General features: G+C 41.7%; 1 protein-coding gene across 1 annotated transcript in view; it reads right to left on the bottom strand.

Moving 5' to 3' along the window:
• dzank1 (double zinc ribbon and ankyrin repeat domains 1) overlaps window positions 1–24787 on the bottom strand; it is a 66053-nt gene that overhangs the window by 10 nt on the left and 41256 nt on the right. The window contains exons 6-14 of the mRNA XM_056280596.1: window positions 21336–21570; window positions 21071–21174; window positions 17502–17585; window positions 14655–14772; window positions 14171–14238; window positions 13724–13804; window positions 12646–12773; window positions 2663–2737; window positions 1–801 (exon numbers count right to left, since the gene is read on the bottom strand). The exon at window positions 1–801 is cut by the window's left edge and continues 10 nt beyond it. Coding sequence (XP_056136571.1) covers window positions 591–801; window positions 2663–2737; window positions 12646–12773; window positions 13724–13804; window positions 14171–14238; window positions 14655–14772; window positions 17502–17585; window positions 21071–21174; window positions 21336–21570 — 1104 coding nt within the window. The 3' untranslated portion in view covers window positions 1–590. The remainder of the gene's footprint in view (window positions 802–2662; window positions 2738–12645; window positions 12774–13723; window positions 13805–14170; window positions 14239–14654; window positions 14773–17501; window positions 17586–21070; window positions 21175–21335; window positions 21571–24787) is intronic.

Here is a 24787-nt window from a genome sequence, read left to right on the forward strand (position 1 = left end):
TCAAATTTTGAATGAAGAATACAGACTACCGCCACCTGTTGGTATGGAGAGTTATTTCCTGTCACGCAGGCGCAGAACGTACATGCTAGTTGGCCATCGGCTGTTGTCTTTGCAGTGTGTTCAAGTGCTACTTTTTGACCCGGAGGTGAGGCGACGCAACAGTCAGCCTTCGTCTCCTCTTGTCCTCTGATGTGGGTTTGGTGTCTCTGGGCCCTGAAGAGGCCACTTTCATGAAACGGATCTGTCAGTACACGCTGTGTCCAGATGAGCAGATTCAAGCTTCTGTGGTCTTCTTACCTGGATTACTGAGCATGCATCAAGACACTTGTCATGGATTATCCTATAACTTGATTACTTATAAATACTCGACAGGAGTTTCTAACACTATTACTCTTCACAGGACATTTCTGTCGTCTGTGAAATTGATCATATTAGCATTAGTCTAGTCACTTGCGAGCCGCCATCGCTGAAAGGGAATGGTTGTCAATCCTGTTGTAATTCTTGCTGGTCGTTGGTGGCTAATCACTAGAGAAACACGTCACCACATGGGTCAACACACACATAGAGACTGCTTCTGTGAAGTGCTGCTGTTATGTTGCCGGCTGGTTTTGGCGGAGGGAAGCAGGCTGGTTCGGATCCAGCAGGTTGTTAAAAGAGGCTGTGGGTCGGACCAGCTGGTCCAGGAAGTCCTGACCGGTCCGGGCAGCCAGCAGAGACACCAAAGCAGGACAGCCAGAGGTCACCGCAAGGTCAAAGGCCGTCTGACCCCGGACGTTCATCCTGCTGATGCTGGCCTTACAGCTGTAAACACCAGGAGTTAGCAGCTTACAACATGCTGTGGATGCTTTGGATGATGAAGATGCTGATTGTCATTATTGTTATTGTTATATTTGTTATTGCTATGTCAGCAGTTTTATCTCCATAACATCATGTCAGCAGTTTTATCTCCATAACATCATGTCAGCAGTTTTATCTCCATAACATCATGTGAGTCGTTGTATCTCCATAACACCATGTCAGTAGTTTTATCTCCAAAACACCATGTCAGTCGTTTTATCTCCATAACATCATGTCAGTCGTTTTATCTCCATAATATCATGTCAGCAGTTTTATCTCCATAACCTCATGTCAGTAGTTTTATCTCCAAAACACCATGTCAGTAGTTTTATCTCCATAACACCATGTCAGCAGTTTTATCTCCATAACATCATGTGAGTCGTTTTATCTCCAAAACACCATGTCAGCAGTTTTATCTCCATAACATCATGTCAGCAGTTTTATCTCCATAACATCATGTGAGTCGTTTTATCTCCATAACACCATGTCAGTCGTTTTATCTCCAAAACACCATGTCAGTCGTTTTATCTCCATAACATCATGTCAGTCGTTTTATCTCCATAATATCATGCCAGCAGTTTTATCTCCATAACATCATGTCAGCAGTTTTATCTCCATAACATCATGTGAGTCGTTTTATCTCCATAACACCATGTCAGTCGTTTTATCTCCAAAACACCATGTCAGTAGTTTTATCTCCAAAACACCATGTCAGCAGTTTTATCTCCATAACATCATGTCAGCAGTTTTATCTCCATAACATCATGTCAGTCGTTTTATCTCCATAACATCATGTCAGTCATTTTATCTCCATAACATCATGTCAGTGGTTTTATCTCCATAACATCATGTCAGCAGTTTTATCTCCAAAACACCATGTCAGTAGTTTTATCTCCATAACATCATGTCAGTAGTTTTATCTCCATAACATCATGTCAGCAGTTTTATCTCCATAACATCATGTCAGCAGTTTTATCTCCAAAACACCATGTCAGTAGTTTTATCTCCATAACATCATGTAAGCAGTTTTATCTCCATAACACCATATCAGCAGTTTTATCTCCATAATACCATGTCAGCAGTTTTATCTCCATAACATCATGTGAGTCGTTTTATCTCCAAAACACCATGTCAGTAGTTTTATCTCCAAAACACCATGTCAGTAGTTTTATCTCCATAACATCATGTCAGTCGTTTTATCTCCATAACATCATATCAGCAGTTTTATCGCCATAATATCATGTCAGCAGTTTTATCTCCAAAACACCATGTCAGTAGTTTTATCTCCATAACATCATATCAGCGGTTTTATTTCCATAACATCATGTCAGTAATTGTATCTCCATAACATCATGTCAGTGGTTTTATTTCCATAACATCATATCAGCAGTTTTATCTCCATAACATCATGTCAGTGGTTTTATCTCCATAACACCATGTCAGTAGTTTTATCTCCATAATATCATGTCAGTGGTTTTATCTCCATATCATCATGTCAGCAGTTTTATCTCCATAACATCATGTCAGTCGTTTTATCTCCATAACATCATGTCAGTCATTTTATCTCCATAACATCATGTCAGTGGTTTTATCTCCATAACATCATGTCAGTAATTGTATCTCCACAACATCATGTCAGTAGTTTAATCTCCATAACATCATGTCAGTCGTTTTATCTCCATTACTGAATTCTAGCTAGTCCCACATCTTACATATAGCCGTGTGTGGTGTGTGCATGCAGGAATGCACACACTTGTAAATGTGTGTCTGTATGTCTGTGTCATGGTTGTGTGTGTGTGTGTTTGTGTGTGTGTGTGTGTTCTACCTCAGCAAAACTTCTACACTCTGCAGACCTTTGCTTCCCAGAGATGCGGCAACATGCAGAGCAGTATTATTCATCCTGAGGGAATCAAACCAGTGACAGATCAGTCTTTAACTGAAGAGGCTCAAAGACACATCGACAGTCAGGAAAGACCAAGCTGTGTGTTTGGGTTAATATTGTTAAGTCGTGTTTTGGGGTGGGGTGTCGGGGAGCCACCTGATCAATTTCCCTGCAGCTAATCCAAACATTCATGTCCGTTTCCTGTGAAATTGGTGGGAGACTGAAGTTGACGGGGCCCTCAGTGTCCAGCATCAAACTACCTGCTCCATACAGCCACATCCACGATGAGGTTAGGCTATACTTCTGAACCAACTAAACCAAAATCAAATCCAGCACGAAGTCAAGTTATACTTCTGAACCAACTAAACCAAAATCAAATCCAGCACGAGGTCAAGTTATACTTCTGAACTAACTAAACCAAAACCATGTCCAACATGAGGTCATTTTATACTTCTGAACCAGCTAAACCAAAACCACGTCCAACACGAGGACATGTTACACTTCTGAACTAACTAAACCAAAACCACATCCAACACGAGGTCATGTTATCCTTCTGAACTAACTACACCCAAACCACGTCCACCACGACGTCATGTTACACTTCTAAACTAGCTAAACCAAAACCACGTCCAACATGAGGTCATGTTATCCTTCTGAACTAACTAAACCAATACCACGTCCAACACGAGGTCATGTTATACTTCTGAACCAGCTAAACCAAAACTACGTCCAACACGAGGTCAAGTTATACTTCTGAACTAAATAAACCAAAACCACATCCAACACGACGTTAAGTTATACTTCTGAACTACCTAAACCAAAACCACGTCCAGCACGAGGTCAAGTTATACTTCTGAACTAGTAACTAAACCAAAACCACGTCCAACATGAGGTCAAGCTATACTTCTGAATCAACTAAACCAAAATCACATCCAGCACGAGGTCATGTTATACTTCTGAACTAACTAAACCAAAACCACGTCCAACACAAGGTCATGTTACACTTCTGAACTAGTAACTAAACTAATACCACGTCCAAAATTAGGTCATGTTATAGTTCAGGAATAACTAAACCAAAACCCCGTCCAGCAAGAGGTCATGTTATACTTCTGAACTAACTAAACCAAAACCACGTCCAACATGAGGTCAAATTACACTTCTGAACTAAATAAACCAAAACCATGTCCAGCACGAGGTCAAGTTATACTTCTGAACTAGTAACTAAACCAAAACCACGTCCAACATGAGGTCAAGCTATACTTCTGAACCAACTAAACCAAAATCACATACAGCACGAGGTCATGTTATACTTCTGAACTAACTAAACCAAAACCACGTCCACCACGACGTCATGTTACACTTCTGAACTAGCTAAACCAAAACCATGTCCAGCACGAGGTCAAGTTATACTTCTGAACTAACCAAACCAAAACCACGTCCAACACGACGTTAAATTATACTTCTGAGCTAAATAAACCAAAACCACATCAAACACGACGTTAAGTTATACTTCTGAACTAACCAAATCAAAACCATGTCCAACATGAGGTCAAGTTATACTTCTGAACTAGTAACTAAACCAAAACCACGTCCAACATTAGTCATATTATAGTTCAGTAATAACTAAACCAAAACCACGTCCAACATGAGCTCATGTTATACTTCTGAACCAGCTAAACCAAAACCACATCCAACACGAGGACATGTTATACTTCTGAACTAACTAAACCAAAACCATGTCCAGCACGAGGTCAAGTTATACTTCTGAACTAGTAACTAAACCCAAACCACGTCCAACATGAGGTCAAGCTATACTTCTGAACCAACTAAACCAAAATCACATCCAGCACGAGGTCATGCTATACTTCTGAACTAACTAAACCAAAACCACCTCCACCACGACGTCATGTTACACTTCTGAACTAGCTAAACCAAAACCACGTCCAGCACGAGGTCAAGTTATACTTCTGAACTAACCAAACCAAAACCACGTCCAACACGAGGTCAAGTTATACTTCTGAACTAACCAAACCAAAACCACGTCCACCACGACGTCATGTTACACTTCTGAACTAGCTAAACCAAAACCATGTCCAGCACGAGGTCAAGTTATACTTCTGAACTAACAAAACCAAAACCACATCAAACACGACGTTAAGTTATACTTCTGAACTAACCAAATCAAAACCATGTCCAACATGAGGTCAAGTTATACTTCTGAACTAGTAACTAAACCAAAACCACATCCAACATTAGTCATATTATAGTTCAGTAATAACTAAACCAAAACAACGTCCAACATGAGCTCATGTTATACTTCTGAACCAGCTAAACCAAAACCACGTCCAACACGAGGACATGTTATACTTCTGAACTAACTAAACCAAAACCATGTCCAGCACGAGGTCAAGTTATACTTCTGAACTAGTAACTAAACCCAAACCACGTCCAACATGAGGTCAAGCTATACTTCTGAACCAACTAAACCAAAATCACATCCAGCACGAGGTCATGCTATACTTCTGAACTAACTAAACCAAAACCACCTCCACCACGACGTCATGTTACACTTCTGAACTAGCTAAACCAAAACCATGTCCAGCACGAGGTCAAGTTATACTTCTGAACTAACCAAACCAAAACCACGTCCAACACGAGGTCAAGTTATACTTCTGAACTAACCAAACCAAAACCACGTCCAACACGACGTTAAGTTATACTTCTGAGCTAAATAAACCAAAACCACATCCAACACGACGTTAAGTTATACTTCTGAACTAACCAAATCAAAACCACGTCCAACATTAGTCATATTATAGTTCAGTAATAACTAAACCAAAACCACGTCCAACATGAGGTCATGTTATACTTCTGAACCAGCTAAACCAAAACCACGTCCAACACGAGGACATGTTATACTTCTGAACTAACTAAACCAAAACTATGTCCAACACGAGGTCAAGTTATACTTCTGAACTAACTAAACCAAAACCACATCAAACATGAGGTCATTTTATACTTCTGAACCAGCTAAACCAAAACCACGTCCAACACGAGGACATGTTATACTTCTGAACTAACTAAACCAAAACCATGTCCAGCACGAGGTCAAGTTATACTTCTGAATTAGTAACTAAACCAAAACCACGTCCAGCATGAGGAAAAGTTATATTCTGAACTAACTAAACCAAAACTACGTCCAACATGAGGTCAAGTTATACTTCGTAACTAACTAAACGAAAACCACATCCAACACGACGTTAAGTTATACTTCTGAACTAACCGAATCAAAACCACATCCAACATGAGGTCAAGTTATACTTCTGAACTAGTAACTAAACCAAAACCACGTCCAACATTAGTCATGTTATAGTTCAGTAATAACTAAACCAAAACCACGTCCAACATGGGGTCATGTTATACTTCTGAACCAGCTAAACCAAAACCACGTCCAGCACGAGGTCAAGTTATACTTCTGAACTAGTAACTAAACCAAAACCACGTCCAACATGAGGTCAAGCTACACTTCTAAACCAATTAAACCAAAATCACATCCAGCAGAAGTCATGTTATACTTTTGAACTAACTAAACCAAAACCACGTCCAGCAAGAGGTCATGTTATACTTTTGAACTAACTAAACCAAAACCACGTCTACCATGAGGTAAAGCCATACTTCTGAACTAACCAAATCAAAACCACGTCCAGCACGAGGTCAAGTTATACTTCTGAACTAACTAAACCAAAACCACGTCCAACATGAGGTCACGTTATACTTCTGAACTAACTAAACCAAAGCCACGTCCAACATGAGGTCATTTTATACTTCTGAACTAAATAAACCAAAACCACGTCCAGCACGAGGTCATGTTATACTTCTGAACAGACTAAACCAAAACCACGTCCAGCATGAGGTCATGTTATACTTCTGAACTAACTAAACCAAAACCACATCCAACACGAGGTCATGTTATCCTTCTGAACTAACTAAACCCAAACAACGTCCACCATGACGTCATGTTACACTTCTGAACTAGCTAAACCAAAACCACGTCCAACACGAGGTCATGTTATCCTTCTGAACTAACTAAACCAATGCCACGTCCAACACGAGGTCATGTTATACTTCTGAACCAGCTAAACCAAAACTACGTCCAACACGAGGTCAAGTTATACTTCTGAAATAAATAAACCAAAACCACATCCAACATGACGTTAAGTTATACTTCTGAACTACTAGTACTACTACTTTCGGCTGCTCCCGTTAGGGGTCGCCACAGCGGATCATCCGTTTCCATTTCTTCCTGTCTTCTGCGTCTTCCTCTGTCACACCAGCCACCTGCATGTCTTCCCTCACCACATCCATAAACCTCCTCTTTGGCCTTCCTCTTCTCCTCTTCCCTGGCAGCTCCATATTCAGCATCCTTCTCCCAATATACTCAGCATCTCTCCTCCACACATGTCCAAGCCATCTCAATCTTGCCTCTCTTGCTTTGTCTCCAAACCGTCCAACCTGAGCGGTCCCTCTAATATAATCGTTCCTAATCCTGTCCTTCTTCGTTACTCCCAGTGAAAATCTTAGCATCTTCAACTCTGCCACCTCCAGCTCCGCCTCCTGTCTTTTCGTCAGTGCCACTGTCTCCAAACCATATAACATAGCTGGTCTCACAACCATCTTGTAAACTTTCCCTTTAACTCTTGCTGGTACCCTTCTGTCGCAAATCACTCCTGACACACTTCTCCACCCACTCCAACCTGCCTGCACTCTCTTTTTCACCTCTCTACTGCACTCCCCGTTACTTTGGACAGTTGACCCCAAGTATTTAAACTCAGATGTCTTTGTCACCTCCACTCCTTGCATCCTGACCATTCCACTGTCCTCTCTCTCATTCACGCATAGGTATTCCGTCTTGCTCCTACTGACTTTCATTCCTCTTCTCTCCAGTGCATACCTCCACCTCTCCAGGCTCTCCTCAACCTGCACCCTACTCTCACTACAGATCACAATGTCATCCACGAACATCATCGTCCATGGAGACTCCTGCTTGATCTTGTCCGTCAACCTGTCCATCACCATTGCAAACAAGAAAGAGCTAAGAGCCGATCCTTGATGTAATCCCACCTCCACCTTGAACCCATCCGTCATTCCAACCGCACACCTCACCATTGTCACACTTCCCTCATACGTATCCTGCACCACTCCTACATACTTCTCTGCAACTCCTGACTTCCTCATACAATACCACACCTCCTCTCTCGGTACTCTGTCATAAGCTTTCTCTAAATCTACAAAGACACAATGCAACTCTTTCTGGCCTTCTCTATACTTCTCAATCAACATTCTCAAAGCAAACATCGCATCTGTGGTGCTCTTTCGTGGCATGAAACCATACTGCTGCTCGCTGATCATCACCTCTCCTCTTAACCTAGCTTCTATTACTCTTTCCCAAATCTTCATGCTGTGGCTGATCAACTTTATACCTCTGTAGTTGTTACAGTTCTGCACATCACCCTTGTTCTTGAAAATCGGTACCAGTATGCTTCTTCTCCACTCCTCAGGCATCCTCTCACTTTCCAGGATTGTGTTAAACAATCTAGTTAGAAACTCCACTGCCATCTCTCCTAAACATCTCCATGCCTCCACAGGTATGTCATCAGGACCAACTGCCTTTCCACTCTTCATCCTCTTCATAGCTGCCCTCACTTCCTCCTTGCTAATCCGCTGAACTTCCTGATTCACTATCCCTACATCATCCAACCTTCTCTCTCTCTCATTTTCTTCATTCATCAGCCCCTCAAAGTATTCCTTCCACCTTCTTAGCACACTCTCCTCGCTTGTCAGCACATTTCCATCTCTATCCTTGATCGCCCTAACTTGCTGCACATCCTTTGCAGCTTGGTCCCTCTGTCTAGCCAATCGGTACAAGTCCTTTTCTCCTTCCTTAGTGTCTAATCTGTCATACAACTCACCATACGCCTTTTCCTTTGCCTTTGCCACCTCTCTCTTTGCTTTACGCTGCATCTCCTTGTACTCCTGTCTACTTTCTTCATCTCTCTGACTATCCCACTTCTTCTTTGCCAACCTTTTCCTCTGTATAATTTGCTGTACTTCCTCATCCCACCACCAAGTCTCCTTGTCTTCCTTCCTCTGTCCTGATGACACACCAAGTACCTTCCTAGCTGTCTCCCTCACTATTTCTGCAGTGGTTTTCCAGCCATCTGGCAACTCTTCACTACCACCCAGTGCCTGTCTTAACTCCTGCCTGAACTCCACACAACAGTCTTCCTTCTTCAACTTCCACCATTTGATCTTCGGCTGTGTCTTCACTCGCTTCCTCTTCTTGGTCTCAAAAGTCATCCTACAGACCACCATCCGATGCTGCCTGGCTACGCTCTCCCCTGTCACCACCTTGCAGTCTCCAATCCCTTTTAGATGGTGCCTTCTACATAAGATATAGTCCACCTGTGTGCACTTCCCTCCACTCTTGTACGTCACCCTGTGTTCCTCCCTCTTCTTGAAATATGTATTCACCACAGCCATTTCCATCCTTTTCGCAAAATCGACCACCATCTGTCCTTCCACATTTCTCTTCTTGACTCCATACTTTCCCATCACCTCCTCATCACCTCTGTTCCCTTCACCAACATGTCCATTGAAGTCCGCTCCAATCACCACTCTCTCCTCCTTGGGTACCCTCTCCACCATGTCGTCCAACTCACTCCAGAATTCTTCTTTTTCATCCATCTCACACCCAACTTGCGGGGCATATGCGCTGATAACATTCAGCAATAAACCTTCAATTTCCACCTTCATACTCATCACTCTGTCTGACACTCTCTTCACCTCCAGCACGCTCTTGACATACACTTCCTTCAGAATTACCCCTACCCCATTTCTCCTCCCATTCACACCACACCAAGTTATACTTCTGAACTACCTAAACCAAAACCACGTCCAGCACGAGGTCAAGTTATACTTCTGAACTAGTAACTAAACCAAAACCACGTCCAACATGAGGTCAAGCTATACTTCTGAACCAACTAAACCAAAATCACATCCAGCACGAGGTCATGTTATACTTCTGAACTAACTAAACCAAAACCACGTCCAACACAAGGTCATGTTACACTTCTGAACTAGTAACTAAACTAATACCACGTCAAACATTAGGTCATGTTATAGTTCAGGAATAACTAAACCAAAACCCCGTCCAGCAAGAGGTCATGTTATACTTCTGAACTAACTAAACCAAAACCACGTCCATTATGAGGTCAAGTTAAACTTCTGAACTAAATAAACCAAAACCATGTCCAGCACGAGGTCAAGTTATACTTCTGAACTAGTAACTAAACCAAAACCACGTCCAACATGAGGTCAAGCTATACTTCTGAACCAACTAAACCAAAACCACATCCAGCACGAGGTCAAGTTATACTTCTGAACTAGTAACTAAACCAAAACCACGTCCAACATGAGGTCAAGCTATACTTCTGAGCTAAATAAACCAAAACCACATCAAAGACGACGTTAAGTTATACTTCTGAACTAACCAAATCAAAACCATGTCCAACATGAGGTCAAGTTATACTTCTGAACTAGTAACTAAACCAAAACCACGTCCAACATTAGTCATATTATAGTTCAGTAATAACTAAACCAAAACAACGTCCAACATGAGCTCATGTTATACTTCTGAACCAGCTAAACCAAAACCACGTCCAACACGAGGTCATGTTATACTTCTGAACTAACCAAACCAAAACCACGTCCAACACGACGTTAAGTTATACTTCTGAGCTAAATAAACCAAAACCACATCCAACACGACGTTAAGTTATACTTCTGAACTAACCAAATCAAAACCACGTCCAACATGAGGTCAAGTTATACTTCTGAACTAGTAACTAAACCAAAACCACGTCCAACATTAGTCATATTATAGTTCAGTAATAACTAAACCAAAACCACGTCCAGCATGAGGAAAAGTTATATTCTGAACTAACTAAACCAAAACCACGTCCAACATGAGGTCAAGTTATACTTCGTAACTAACTAAACCAAAACCACATCCAACACGACATTAAGTTATACTTCTGAACTAACCAAATCAAAACCACGTCCAACATGAGGTCAAGTTATACTTCTGAACTAGTAACTAAACCAAAACCACGTCCAACATTAGTAATGTTATAGTTCAGTAATAACTAAACCAAAACCACGTCCAGCATGAGGAAAAGTTATATTCTGAACTAACTAAACCAAAACCACGTCCAACATGAGGTCAAGTTATACTTCGTAACTAACTAAACCAAAACCACATCCAACACGACGTTAAGTTATACTTCTGAACTAGCTAAACCAAAACCACGTCCAGCACGAGGTCAAGTTATACTTCTGAACTAACCAAACCAAAACCACGTCCAACACGAGGTCATGTTATACTTCTGAACTAACCAAACCAAAACCACATCTAACATGAGTTCAAGTTATACTTCTGAACTAACCAAACCAAAACCACATCCAGCATGAGCTAATGTTATATTCTGAACTAACTAAACCAAAACCACGTCTACCATGAGGTAAAGCCATACTTCTGAACTAACCAAACCAAAACCACGTCCAGCACGAGGTCAAGTTATACTTCTGAACTAGTAACTAAACCAAAACCACATCTAACATGAGGTCATGTTATACTAATGAACCAGCTAAACCAAAACCACGTCCAACACGAGGACATGTTATACTTCTGAACTAACTAAACCAAAACCATGTCCAGCACGAGGTCAAGTTATACTTCTGAACTAGTAACTAACTAAACCAAAACCACGTCCAACATGAGGTCAAGCTATACTTCTGAACCAACTAAACCAAAATCCCATCTAGCACGATGTCATGTTATACTTCTGAACTAACTAAACCAAAACCACATCCAGCACGAGGTCAAGTTATACTTCTGAACTAGTAACTAACTAAACCAAAACCACGTCCAACATGAGGTCAAGTTATACTTCTGAACTAGTAACTAAACCAAAACCACGTCCAACATGAGGTCAAGCTATACTTCTGAACCAACTAAACCAAAATCCCATCCAGCACGATGTCATGTTATACTTCTGAACCATCTAAACCAAAACCACATCCAACACAAGGTCATGTTATACTTCTGAACTAACTAAACCAAAACCACATCCAACACAAGGTCAAGTTATACTTCTGAACTAAATAAACCAAAACCACATCTAACACGACGTCAAGTTATACTTCTGAACTAACCAAACCAAAACCACGTCCAACACGAGGTCAAGTTATACTTCTGAACCAGCTAAACCAAAACCACATCCAACATGAGGTCATGTTATACTTCTGAACTAACTAAACCAAAACCACGTCCAACATGAGGTCACGTTATACTTCTGAACTAACTAAACCAAAACCATGTCCAACACGAGGTCATGTTATACTTCTGAACTCACTAAACCAAAACCACGTCCAACACGAGGTCATGTTATACTTCTGAACTAACTAAACCATAACCACGTCCAACACGAGGTCATGTTATACTTCTGAACTAACTAAACCAAAACCACATCCAGCATGAGGTCATGTTATACTTCTGAACCAACTAAACCAAATGTGAAGAGGCATTGGTCTGAGCTCTGCCATCTCACTCCACAAGTCTTTGTAAGAGTCAAATGAGTGTATATGGAGGTGAACACTTCCAAGTTCTTAATGATGGAGGAAGTAGTTTAGTGAAGGGTTGCTGTGGGAAGTGGCTTTACACATCACCATGTTGGTGTCAGGGAGTCAAAGTGCTCAGATTTAGTTTGTAGCATGTTCATTTCTGTCACTGTGGTTTAAATGTAGATGTAGTCTCTATGCTTCACTCTATAGATGTAGTCTCCATGCTTCAGCTGAAGTGGCCTTACCGTCCGGACTGCTGGTTGACGTCGGCTCCTCTTTGCACCAGGACAGGAAGTACATCATGGCGGCTGTTCATCACGGCAACCACCAGAGCGGGATGGCCATCATTGCCATGGCAACAGGGATTGGCCCCCTGGGAAGAAAATCGTTGAAAAAACAATAGGATGGGGCAGAAACGTGAACAATTTGTGTTAAGAGGAAAGTAGAAGAAAGGTTGTCTTTTTTTTTTTTTACAGAGCTGATCTGAACCTGATGCTCAGAGTTTGATTTAAATCAGCTGCAGGTTGAGGCAAGTGGGGTTAGTGACCGTGGTTCTTCACAAACCAGACCAGTTATTTTACAAGTGGGGTTAGTGACCATGGTTCTTCACAAACCAGACCAGTTAGATTACAAGTGGGGTTAGAGGCCATGGTTCTTCACAAACCAGACCAGTTAGTTTATAAGTGTGGTTAGTGACCGTGGTTCTTCACAAACCAGACCAGTTATTTTACAAGTGGGGTTAGAGGCCATGGTTCTTCACAAACCAGACCAGTTAGTTTATAAGTGTGGTTAGTGACCGTGGTTCTTCATAAACCAGACCAGTTGGTTTACAAGTGGGGTTAGAGGCCATGGTTCTTCACAAACCAGACCAGTTGGTTTACAAGTGGGGTTAGAGGCCATGGTTCTTCACAAACCAGACCAGTTGGTTTACAAGTGGGGTTAGAGGCCATGGTTCTTCACAAACCAGACCAGTTGGTTTACAAGTGGGGTTAGAGGCCATGGTTCTTCACAAACCAGACCAGTTGGTTTACAAGTGGAGTTAGTGACCGTGGTTCTTCACAAACCAGACCAGTTAGTTTACAAGTGGAGTTAGAGGCCATGGTTCTTCACAAACCAGACCAGTTAGTTTACAAGTGGAGTTAGAGGCCGTGGTTCTTCACAGACCAGACCAGTTTGTTTACAAGCTGCCATCATTTAAATGGTCTGGATGTGTTAAACGCCACACATTTGATTTCACACAACTTCACATAGAATAAAACATGTTCCAGGTCAGTGTTGTTTCTGTGAGCTGTGTGATTCAGCCTAGCTCAAACAGGAAGTTACCTCATCAATCAGCTGTTGGACTACTGAGATCTGGCCCCGCCCCCCAGGACCCAGCTCCTCCAGCAGGTGGCTGTCCTTCAGCTTGACAGACAGAAAAAAAAAACACCAGTCAGAAAAACGTTTTTCAGTCCAGATGGAGCAATCGTTTCATCTCTTCATCAGTGTCTTCATCTAGTGTCACCTTCATGCTGCTGCCCTGTCCTTATGATTATGACTAATATGATTATCAGCAATTTATGAGGACATTGATAATATCAGTGTCCTCATAAGTTGTGTCCCTTAGAAAAATGAGTGTTTTTCCATCAACCAAACAATAAGTCTGACAGGAATGTAGTGAAGCTGAGGTGCTCTGCTCTGCTAGAGATGTGAGTCTTGTGTTTAAATGTCTAGCCTGATGTCAGTCCAGTAACCTCCTTCAGTTTGTGTTCAGATCTTTTAAATACTGACCTGTGGCCAGGCCAATGTCTCAGCACCACGGTCATGAGATGTTCTGAAAGCTGCCGACCAGCCAGTCTCTGTCGAAGCAGAACAGTCCAGTAGATATACAAACCACAGACAGTCAGCCAGACATTAAAAGATTATAGACATAGTGTGAAGACAGACAGACTGAAAGGTATGATAAGACAACAGACTGACAACATAACAAGACAGAGACAGACAAACATAACAAAACAGACTGACAGATATGACAAGACAACAACAGACTGACAAAAGACAGTACACAGACAAACATAAGACAACAGAAAGACATGAATAGACAAGACAACAGACTGACATGACAAGACAAAAGACACAGACAGACTGACATGACAAGAAAAGACAACAGCCATACTAACAGACATGACAAGACAACAGACACAGACATGGCATGACAAGACAACCGACTGACAGAAATGACAATACAACAGACAGACAGATGTTGTGTCGGTACTCAGAGTGGGACAGTTGGCTGATTCGGGGTTGTGTCTCTCTGTGACACTGCTGAGGTTCTGGACTGCAGACAGGTTCTGAGTCCTACTTCTCGAGTGCGGCTTCTTGTGGTTGTCCTGCTGGAATAGATAAATTAATGTAGACATCTTGCAGCTTGCTGGTGTTAGCCATCTGTCTTCTAAATAAATTAATGGAGACATCTTGCAGCTTGCTGGTGTTAACCACCTGTCTTCTAAATAAATTAATGGAGACATCTTGAAGCTTGCTGGTGTTTACCACCTGTCTTCTAAATAAATTAATGGAGACATCTTGCAGCTTGCTGGTGTTAACCACCTGTCTTCTAAATAAATTAATGGATACATCTTGCAGCTTGCTGGTGTTAACCACCTGTCTTCTAAATAAATTAATGGAGACATCTTGAAGCTTGCTGGTGTTAACCACCTGTCTTCTAAATAAATTAATGGAGACATCTTGCAGCTTGCTGGTGTTAACCATCTGTCTTCTAAATAAATTTATGAAGACATCTTGCAGCTTGCTGGTGTTAACCATCTGTCTTCTAAATAAATTTATGAGGACATTTTGAAGCTTGCTGGTGTTAACCATCTGTCTTCTAAATAAATTAATGGAGACATCTTGCAGCTTGCTGGTGTTAACCACCTGTCTTCTAAATAAATTAATGGAGACATCTTGCAGCTTGCTGGTGTTAACCACCTGTCTTCTAAATAAATTAATGGAGACATCTTGAAGCTTGCTGGTGTTTACCACCTGTCTTCTAAATAAATTAATGGAGACATCTTGCAGCTTGCTGGTGTTAACCACCTGTCTTCTAAATAAATGAATGGAGACATCTTGCAGCTTGCTGGTGTTAACCACCTGTCTTCTAAATAAATTAATGAAGACATCTGCCAGCTTGCTGGTGTTAACCACCTGTCTTCTAAATAAATTTATGAAGACATCTTGCAGCTTGCTGGTGTTAACCACCTGTCTTCTAAATAAATTAATGGAGACATCTTGCAGCTTGCTGGTGTTAACCACCTGTCTTCTAAATAAATTTATGAAGACATCTTGCAGCTTGCTGGTGTTAACCACCTGTCTTCTAAATAAATTAATGGAGACATCTTGCAGCTTGCTGGTGTTAACCACCTGTCTTCTAAATAAATTAATGGAGACATCTTGCAGCTTGCTGGTGTTAACCACCTGTCTTCTAAATAAATGAATGGAGACATCTTGCAGCTTGCTGGTGTTAACCACCTGTCTTCTAAATAAATGAATGGAGACATCTTGCAGCTTGCTGGTGTTAACCACCTGTCTTCTAAATAAATTAATGGAGACATCTTGCAGCTTGCTGGTGTTAACCACCTGTCTTCTAAATAAATTAATGGAGACATCTTGCAGCTTGCTGGTGTTAACCACCTGTCTTCTAAATAAATTAATGGAGACATCTTGCAGCTTGCTGGTGTTAACCACCTGTCTTCTAAATAAATTAATGGAGACATCTTGCAGCTTGCTGGTTTTAACCACCTGTCTTCTAAATAAATTAATGGAGACATCTTGCAGCTTGCTGGTGTTAACCACCTGTCTTCTAAATAAATTAATGGAGACATCTTACAGCTTGCTGGTGTTAACCACCTGTCTTCTAAATAAATTAATGGAGACATCTTGCAGCTTGCTGGTGTTAACCACCTGTCTTCTAAATAAATTAATGGAGACATCTTGCAGCTTGCTGGTGTTAACCACCTGTCTTCTAAATAAATTAATGGAGACATCTTGCAGCTTGCTGGTGTTAACCACCTGTCTTCTAAATAAATTAATGGAGACATCTTGCAGCTTGCTGGTGTTAACCACCTGTCTTCTAAATAAATTAATGGAGACATCTTGCAGCTTGCTGGTGTTAACCACCTGTCTTCTAAATAAATTTATGAAGACATCTTGCAGCTTGCTGGTGTCAACCACCTGTCTTCTAAATAAATGAATGGAGACATCTTGCAGCTTGCTGGTGTTAACCACCTGTCTTCTAAATAAATTAATGAAGACATCTGCCAGCTTGCTGGTGTTAACCATCTGTCTTCTAAATAAATTAATGGAGACATCTTGCAGCTTGCTGGTGTTAACCACCTGTCTTCTAAATAAATTTATGAAGACATCTTGCAGCTTGCTGGTGTTAACCACCTGTCTTCTAAATAAATTAATGGAGACATCTTGCAGCTTGCTGGTGTTAACCACCTGTCTTCTAAATAAATTTATGAAGACATCTTGCAGCTTGCTGGTGTTAACCATCTGTCTTCTAAATAAATTTATGAAGACATCTTGCAGCTTGCTGGTGTTAACCATCTGTCTTCTAAATAAATTTATGAGGACATTTTGAAGCTTGCTGGTGTTAACCATCTGTCTTCTAAATAAATTAATGGAGACATCTTGCAGCTTGCTGGTGTTAACCACCTGTCTTCTAAATAAATTAATGGAGACATCTTGCAGCTTGCTGGTGTTAACCACCTGTCTTCTAAATAAATGAATGGAGACATCTTGCAGCTTGCTGGTGTTAACCACCTGTCTTCTAAATAAATTAATGAAGACATCTGCCAGCTTGCTGGTGTTAACCACCTGTCTTCTAAATAAATTAATGGAGACATCTTGCAGCTTGCTGGTGTTAACCACCTGTCTTCTAAATAAATTTATGAAGACATCTTGCAGCTTGCTGGTGTTAACCACCTGTCTTCTAAATAAATTAATGGAGACATCTTGCAGCTTGCTGGTGTTAACCACCTGTCTTCTAAATAAATTAATGGAGACATATTGCAGCTTGCTGGTGTACCATCTGTCTTCTAAATAACATGCAGCCATGACTGACCTGGTTTCTTGCAGCTCCGGCCGACACAAAGTTCATCCTCAGACTGACTTCCTGTTCATCTTCCTGAATCACAGCAGAGACCATCTGAAAGAAAAGAGCATTCATGAAATGGACATTAGATGTTCACTTCTTTATGGTTAGTGGATTAAAATACAGTGTATTAATACACTATTAGTGGATTAATACTCTGTGGATTAATACATGGTTAGTGTATTAAAACACTGTGGATTAATACACAGTTAGTGTATTAAAACACTGTGGATTAATACACGGTTAGTGTATTAAAATACAGGCTGATCTTTGTGCGAGCCGAGCCATCACTACAACATCATTGGAAGCATTATTTTAGTTGTTCACTGATTCTCCTGTGTAGCTTCAGCACAGTTCAGTGGGGCCGTCAGCTAAACCTTGATGGAGCAGGACACATCTCGTGGAAAACCATCACACTTAACTTGTTCATTAAATGACTTTATTTGACGCTTAACTTGCACATTAAATGACTTTATTTGACACTTGTTTGTTAATGACTTTATTTGACACTCCATGAAAACGTTTTCCTTTCTTTAACCTCACACGATATCTGCAAGCTCATGGCTGTACTGCACCTTTCAGGACTTCCTGTTCTCACAATACACAATCTGAAACATGGATGAGATGTGTTAACTGTAAAAGTATTTCCAATATGTCCGGGTAGCGTGGCAGTCTATTCCGATGCCTACCAACACAGGGATCGCTGGTTCGAATCCCCGTGTTACCTCCAGCTTGGTTGGGTGTCTCTACAGACACAATTGGCAATGTCTGTGGCTGGGAAGCTGGATGTCGGTTTGTGTTCTGGTCGCTGCACTAACGCCACCTCTGGTCAGGGGAAATAGCATGATCCTCCCACGTGCTACATCCTCTTGGTGAAACTCCTCACTGTCAGGCGAAAAGAAGCGGCTGGTGACTCCACATGTATCAGAGGAGGCATGTGATAGTCTGCAGCCCTCCCTGGCTTAGCAGAAGGGGTGAAGCAGAGATCAGGATGGCTCGGAAGAGTGGGGTAATTGCCAGTCGGGAGAAAGGGGGGGGTATTTCTAGTACTTCCAATCAGATTCTACTCCTTTTCAGTACATATTCTGAATAAATATGACATGAATTGAAATATGTCTGATTGTTTAGGAGCCTCTCATTTTCCAAATCGAGATATAATATTAGGGTTAAAATGATCGCCGCAGTGGACTGTCCTGATGCATGCTCAAGAATCCAGGTGAGAAAATCCAAGAAAGTGGACTGCAGGTGTCCCACCCTTATAAACAATACAGTGACCTCTTCAGTCTCACCTGACTGCAGGTGTCCCCACCCTTATAAACAGTACAGTCACCTCTCCAGTCTCACCTGACTGCAGGTGTCCCCACTCTTATAAACAATACAGTGACCTCTCCAGTCTCACCTGACTGCAGGTGTCCCCACCCTTATAAACAATACAGTGACCTCTCCAGTCTCACCTGACTGCAGGTGTCCCCAGCCTTATAAACAATACAGTGACTTCTCCAGTCTCACCTGACTGCAGGTGTCCCCACCCTTATAAACAATACAGTGACCTCTCCAGTCTCACCTGACTGCAGGTCTCCCCACCCTTATAAACAATACAGTCACCTCTCCAGTCTCACCTGACTGCAGGTGTCCCCACCCTTATAAACAATACAGTCACCTCTCCAGTCTCACCTGACTGCAGGTGTCCCCACCCTTATAAACAATACAGTCACCTCTCCAGTCTCACCTGACTGCAGGTGTCCCCACCCTTATAAACAATACAGTGAGCTCTTCAGTCTCACCTGACTGCAGGTGTCCCCACCCTTATAAACAATACAGTCACCTCTCCAGTCTCACCTGACTGCAGGTGTCCCCACCCTTATAAACAATACAGTCACCTCTCCAGTCTCACCTGACTGCAGGTGTCCCCACCCTTATAAACAATACAGTGGCATAACCACCCAAGCAACGATCAGTTTCATGTTGAAATAGGCATGACCAAATTCTAGTTAAGGGTCACACCTAAGCTAGGTTAAGAGGAGAGGCGACGATTAGTGAGCAGCAGTATGGTTTCATGCTATGAAAGAGCACCACAGATATAATGTTTGCTTTGAGAGTGTTGATGAAAAAGTATAGAGAAGACCAGGAGGAGTTGCACTGTGTCTTTGTGGAGTTAGAGAAAGCATACGACAGGGTGCCAAGAGAGGAGGTGTGGTATTGTATGAGGAAGTCAGGAGTTGCAGAGAAGTATGTAGGAGTGGTGCAGGATATGTATGAGGGCAGTGTGACAGTGGTGAGGTGTGCAGTTGGAATGACAGATGGGTTCAAGGTGGAGGTGGGATTACATCAAGGATCGGCTCTGAGCCTTTTCTTGTTTGCAATGGTGATGGACAGGTTGACGGACAAGATCAGGCAGGTGTCTCCGTGGATGATGATGTTCACGGATGACATTGTGATCTGTAGTGAGAGTAGGGTGCAGGTGGAGGAGAGCCTGGAGAGGTGGAGGTATGCACTGGACAGGAGAAGAATGAAAGTCAGTAGGAGCAAGATGGAATACCTATGTGTGAGTGAGAGGGAGGACAGTGGGGTGGTGAGGATGTAAGGAGTGGAGGTGATGAAGGTGTATGAGTTTAAATACTTGAGGTCAACTGTCCAAAGTAACGGGGAGTGCAGGAGAGAGGTGAAGAAGAGAGTGCAGGCAGGGTGGAGTGGGTAGAGAAGAGTCTCAGGAGTCATGTGTGACAGAAGGGTACCAGCACGAGTTAAAGGGAAGGTTTACAAGATGGGTGTGAGACCAGCTATGTTGTATGGTTTGGAGACAGTGGCACTGATGAAAAGACAGGAGGTGGAGCTGGAGGTGACAGAGATGAAGATGATAAGATTTTCACTGGGAGTGATGAAGAAGGACAGGATTAGGAAGGAGTATATTTGAGGGACCGCTCAGGTTGGACGGTTTGGAGACAAAGCAAGAGAGGCAAGATTGAGATGGCTTGGACATGTGTGGAGGAGAGATGCTGAGTATATTGGGAGAAGGATGCTGAATATGGAGCTGCCAGGGAAGAGGAGAAGAGGAAGGCCAAAGAGGAGGTTTATGGGTGTGGTGAGGGAGGACATGCAGGTGGCTGGTATGACAGAGGAAGATGCAGAGGACAGGAAGACATGGAAACGGTTGATTCACTGTGGCGCCCCCTAATGGGAGCATTCGAACGTAATAGTAGTAGTGGTAGTAGTACTAGTGGTGGTAGTAGTAGTAGTAGTAGTAGTAGATTATGCACCTATGTATATTAATCCTTATACTGTTCTGTGCTCAAAATGAGACCTTTTCAGCAGATGTTTTCCCTCCTACAATCAGCACAATAAAAACGGATGTGCCTTCGTAGAAGGACCACTTTTAAAGTTAGTTAAACTTGTTCATAAGGTCAAATGTCAGCCATCAGTTTTACATGCATAACATCTGGTTGATTGTGGGGATGACTGCAGATGAGATCCAGTGTTACTGTACTGCACTTTTACCAGCGTTTCCTGTATGGGTACTTTGTGTGGGTCCTGGTTCTTACCCGACCCATACAAGGTTCTCCCATCAGCGCCCTGAATTCCATGTTGTTTTGGGTAAAACTCCTCAGGTAAGCGCAGACATGGTCCACCTGCTTCCTCCAAAAACCTACCTCACACACACACACACACACACACACACACACACACACACACACACACACACACTGGCAATAAAATTGATGGTGTTAATGGTAGTGGTAGTAGGATTATCTTTAGTCCTCAGTATTAGTATTAGCAGTATTAGTAACTTTAATAGTAGTACTTCACCTCTCCCTGGGCTGATAGCTGTGACCAGGGCCCGGCGGTCTCCCCTCTGGTCCTGGCTATCCTGCTCTAGTGCCCTCTGCTGTTCTCTCCTCCGGAGTTCAGCGGCAGATGGGAAGAACACCCCAACAGTCTGGGTCTGCTTGTCCACTGTGGGCGGGGCTAATGTCATGCTTGGGGAGGGGCTAGAGGAGGGGTGGGGCTGCCAGGGGGCTCCAAGGGAGGGGCTGAATGAAACCTAAAGGAATAGGGAGGGAAATAATCTGGATTTATTTTAATGTTTTATTAATAGCTGACCCAGACCCTCTACGCCCTGTGGACAGAACCATAGCAGAGTTGGTGACGTCATCATCCTCATCAATATTTCCTGATTAGTTTCAGGAGCAGCAGTAGTAAAAGTCAGACTAGTAGCATTAGTATTAGCATGAATCCAAGATGGCGGCGCGCTGGAGGCAGCGGCTACCGCGGCTCCCTGTTCAGGGTTGTGTTTTCTTTGTTGTTTATACGTTAGTGTGAAGTGTATTTACAAGTGTAGGTCGTCCTGAGCTCTTCTACAGCCATCAGGACCTGTTAAACCTCAGAACGGATTACTCACTTCCCTCCACCATCACGGACAACTCCCCATCCATATTATCCGCTCACCGGCCTCGCAGTGGAAACGCTGCCCCCTGGCGGCAACGTGAACAGAAGAGGGGGAAGCGAGGCGGGCTAAATGCCAAGCTAAGTAGCGCTCCCTTCAAAGCTTCCCTCCCCAGCATCTTCATGGCTAATGTCCGGTGGTTAGCTAACAACATGGAGGAGATGAGACTCAGGCTGTCCTCTCAGAAAAGGCTGCAGAACTGCTGTCTGCTGATGTTTACGGAGACTTGGCTCAACAGCAACATGGCGACTCGAGTCGAGCTAGCGGGCCGCACAGCCTTACGTGCCGACAGGAAAGCGGACTCCGGCAAGACCCGCGGAGGAGGTTTGAGTGTTTATGTCAGTAACTCTTGGTGCAACAATATAAAGATGGTTGAAAGGCATTGCTGTGCTGATCTGGAGCTGCTTATGATTCAGTGCAGGCCTTTTTACCTGCCCAGGGAGCTAACGGCCATTACCATCTCCACTGTATACATCCCCCCACATGCTAATGCTAAGGTAGCACTTAAGCAGCTACAATGTGCCATCAGCAGACAACAGACCCAACACCCGGACAATGCCTTTATCATAGGGGGTGACTTTAATCAGGCTAACCTCAGGGCTGTGTATTGACGAGGCTTGCACACCGGAGTCTGGATTCAGAGTGTTTTTATTCGTCGCTCTTTCCACATATAAAACTAGGAGGGCACGACAACCTTACGCTACTGCCACCCACTGGTGCAGCGGTATAACATCATGAAGTGATACTGCATGTACTTGTCATATCAATACATCTTCCCCCTTTTTTTTAAAGAAAATAAAAACAGATAACATGCTATGAACCATAGCCCTGTCTTTTTTTAATTAACACAAAATGTCTGGTTTTACACTGCAAAACTATAACATAAATTCCTTGAGCAACTCACTCAATTATAAACAAAACCTTTTACTGTAGGCCCATGTATACACATTTCTCATTTCTTTTACATGCTCTTTACAATCTTTTTTTTCTCTTTTTTCCACATTTCTTCAATCAGTCTTTTTGGTTTCTCTATCTGCCTCTTAGGGCGTTCTCTCAGTGTAGTATCACTGCTCTTGGGTTTTTTTTAAAGAACTTTATTAACAAAAGTGAACAAAAATAGTATACAACAATGTCAATCAACAATAGTCACATTATTAAATGAATACAACATTAACACATATATTATCATAAACATTAACATAAATACGCCAGGGGGATTGTTTAAAGTCAAACAAATAAATTACATACTTAACTAAATATTTTGTAAATCATAAAGTGCTTATATGTTTTTCCAGCTTTTTTATTTTCACTATCAGATATTGATGAAATATATTGTTTGATATACGCAGACAGCTCAGGAAAATTAGGTTTCTTGCTAGAGAATTTAGATCTGTGAATATAAAATTTTGTTAAGATAATTAGCAAATGGATTAAATAATACTGAGAATCGAGGTTCCTATCAAATTCAGTATATCCAAACAATACATTTTTCCAACTCAGGGTGAAATGAGGGTAAATATGATCAATAATCAAACGAGACAACCTACTCCACAGTTGTTTAGTGTGTGGGCAAGACCAAAATAAATGAACCAATGTTTCATTAAACAAACCACAGAGAGAACAACTCACATCAATGTCCTTCTAAGTCTCTGCAAATAATGATTAGTTGGATAGAATCTATGAATAATTTTGAAAGATATTTCTTTTACTTTATTAGTCAAGAGGAACTTATGAGGTAAAAGCCAAATTTTTTTTCCCAAACAATTTTTTCACCAACAAAGGCAGACCAATAAGATAAGGCAGAGGGTGAGCTAATAATATCTTGTTGAAACAGTTGACGAATAATCTTGTTTTTGTTCTTGGTGTTCCATGAAAAGCATGCTTTCCCAACAGTTGTTTCAGTTACATCTACTGATATAGGGAGATTAACATTCACATTAACACCTTTGAACATTGAAACAATACCAGAGGGAACAGCATCAAAAACAATAGAAGATTCTTTAGGTGTAACAGGGAATCTATAATGTTGAATGAATTCAACATAATTGTAAAGTTGCCCATGTTGGTTAAACAACTGACTAATCAAAAGAATATTGTTGTCAAACCACTGTTTGAAAAAGATAGATTTGTTTTTATACAGCAAATATCTATTATTCCAAATAAAAAACCTGTGAGGAGAAAAGTTGTGTTTGTAAATTAGACACCATGCCAGTAACATTTGTTTGTGGAACGAAGAAAGTTTGAGGGGGATTTTGTCAATGTTATAGTTACATAGAAGCAAAAATTTAAGACCACCAATTGAAGAAAAGACAAAATGGGGAATGAAATTCCAAAGAGAAGATGGACATATAAGGTAACGTCTGATCCAATTTATTTTAAAGGTGTAATTTAGTGTGGAAAAGTCTAAAAAATTAAGGCCACCATTATTGTATTCGCTCATCAGAACAGATTTCCTAAGATAATGGGTGCGGTTTTTCCATACAAAATCAAATAATATTTTATCTATTGTTTTGCGTATATGACTATCTATACCTAATGACAGTGCAGCATATGTTAATCTTGATATTCCTTCAGCCTTTGAGAGGAGAATTCGGCCCCTTAAAGATAAGTCACGTAAGAGCCACAGATTGAATTTTTGTTTAGCTTCGTTAATTATTGGATTGAAGTTAGTGTTACATCTTTGGGATTAATTATTATCTATAATGATACCTAAATAAGTAACCGAATTTTTAACTTGAATATTGGAAATTGAATCAACACAACAACCTTTGATAGCTAATAATTCACATTTTTTAAGATTTAAATGAAGGCCCGA

This window comes from Lampris incognitus, chromosome 5, assembly GCF_029633865.1.
Source record: "Lampris incognitus isolate fLamInc1 chromosome 5, fLamInc1.hap2, whole genome shotgun sequence".
Taxonomy (NCBI): Eukaryota; Metazoa; Chordata; class Actinopteri; order Lampriformes; family Lampridae; genus Lampris; species Lampris incognitus.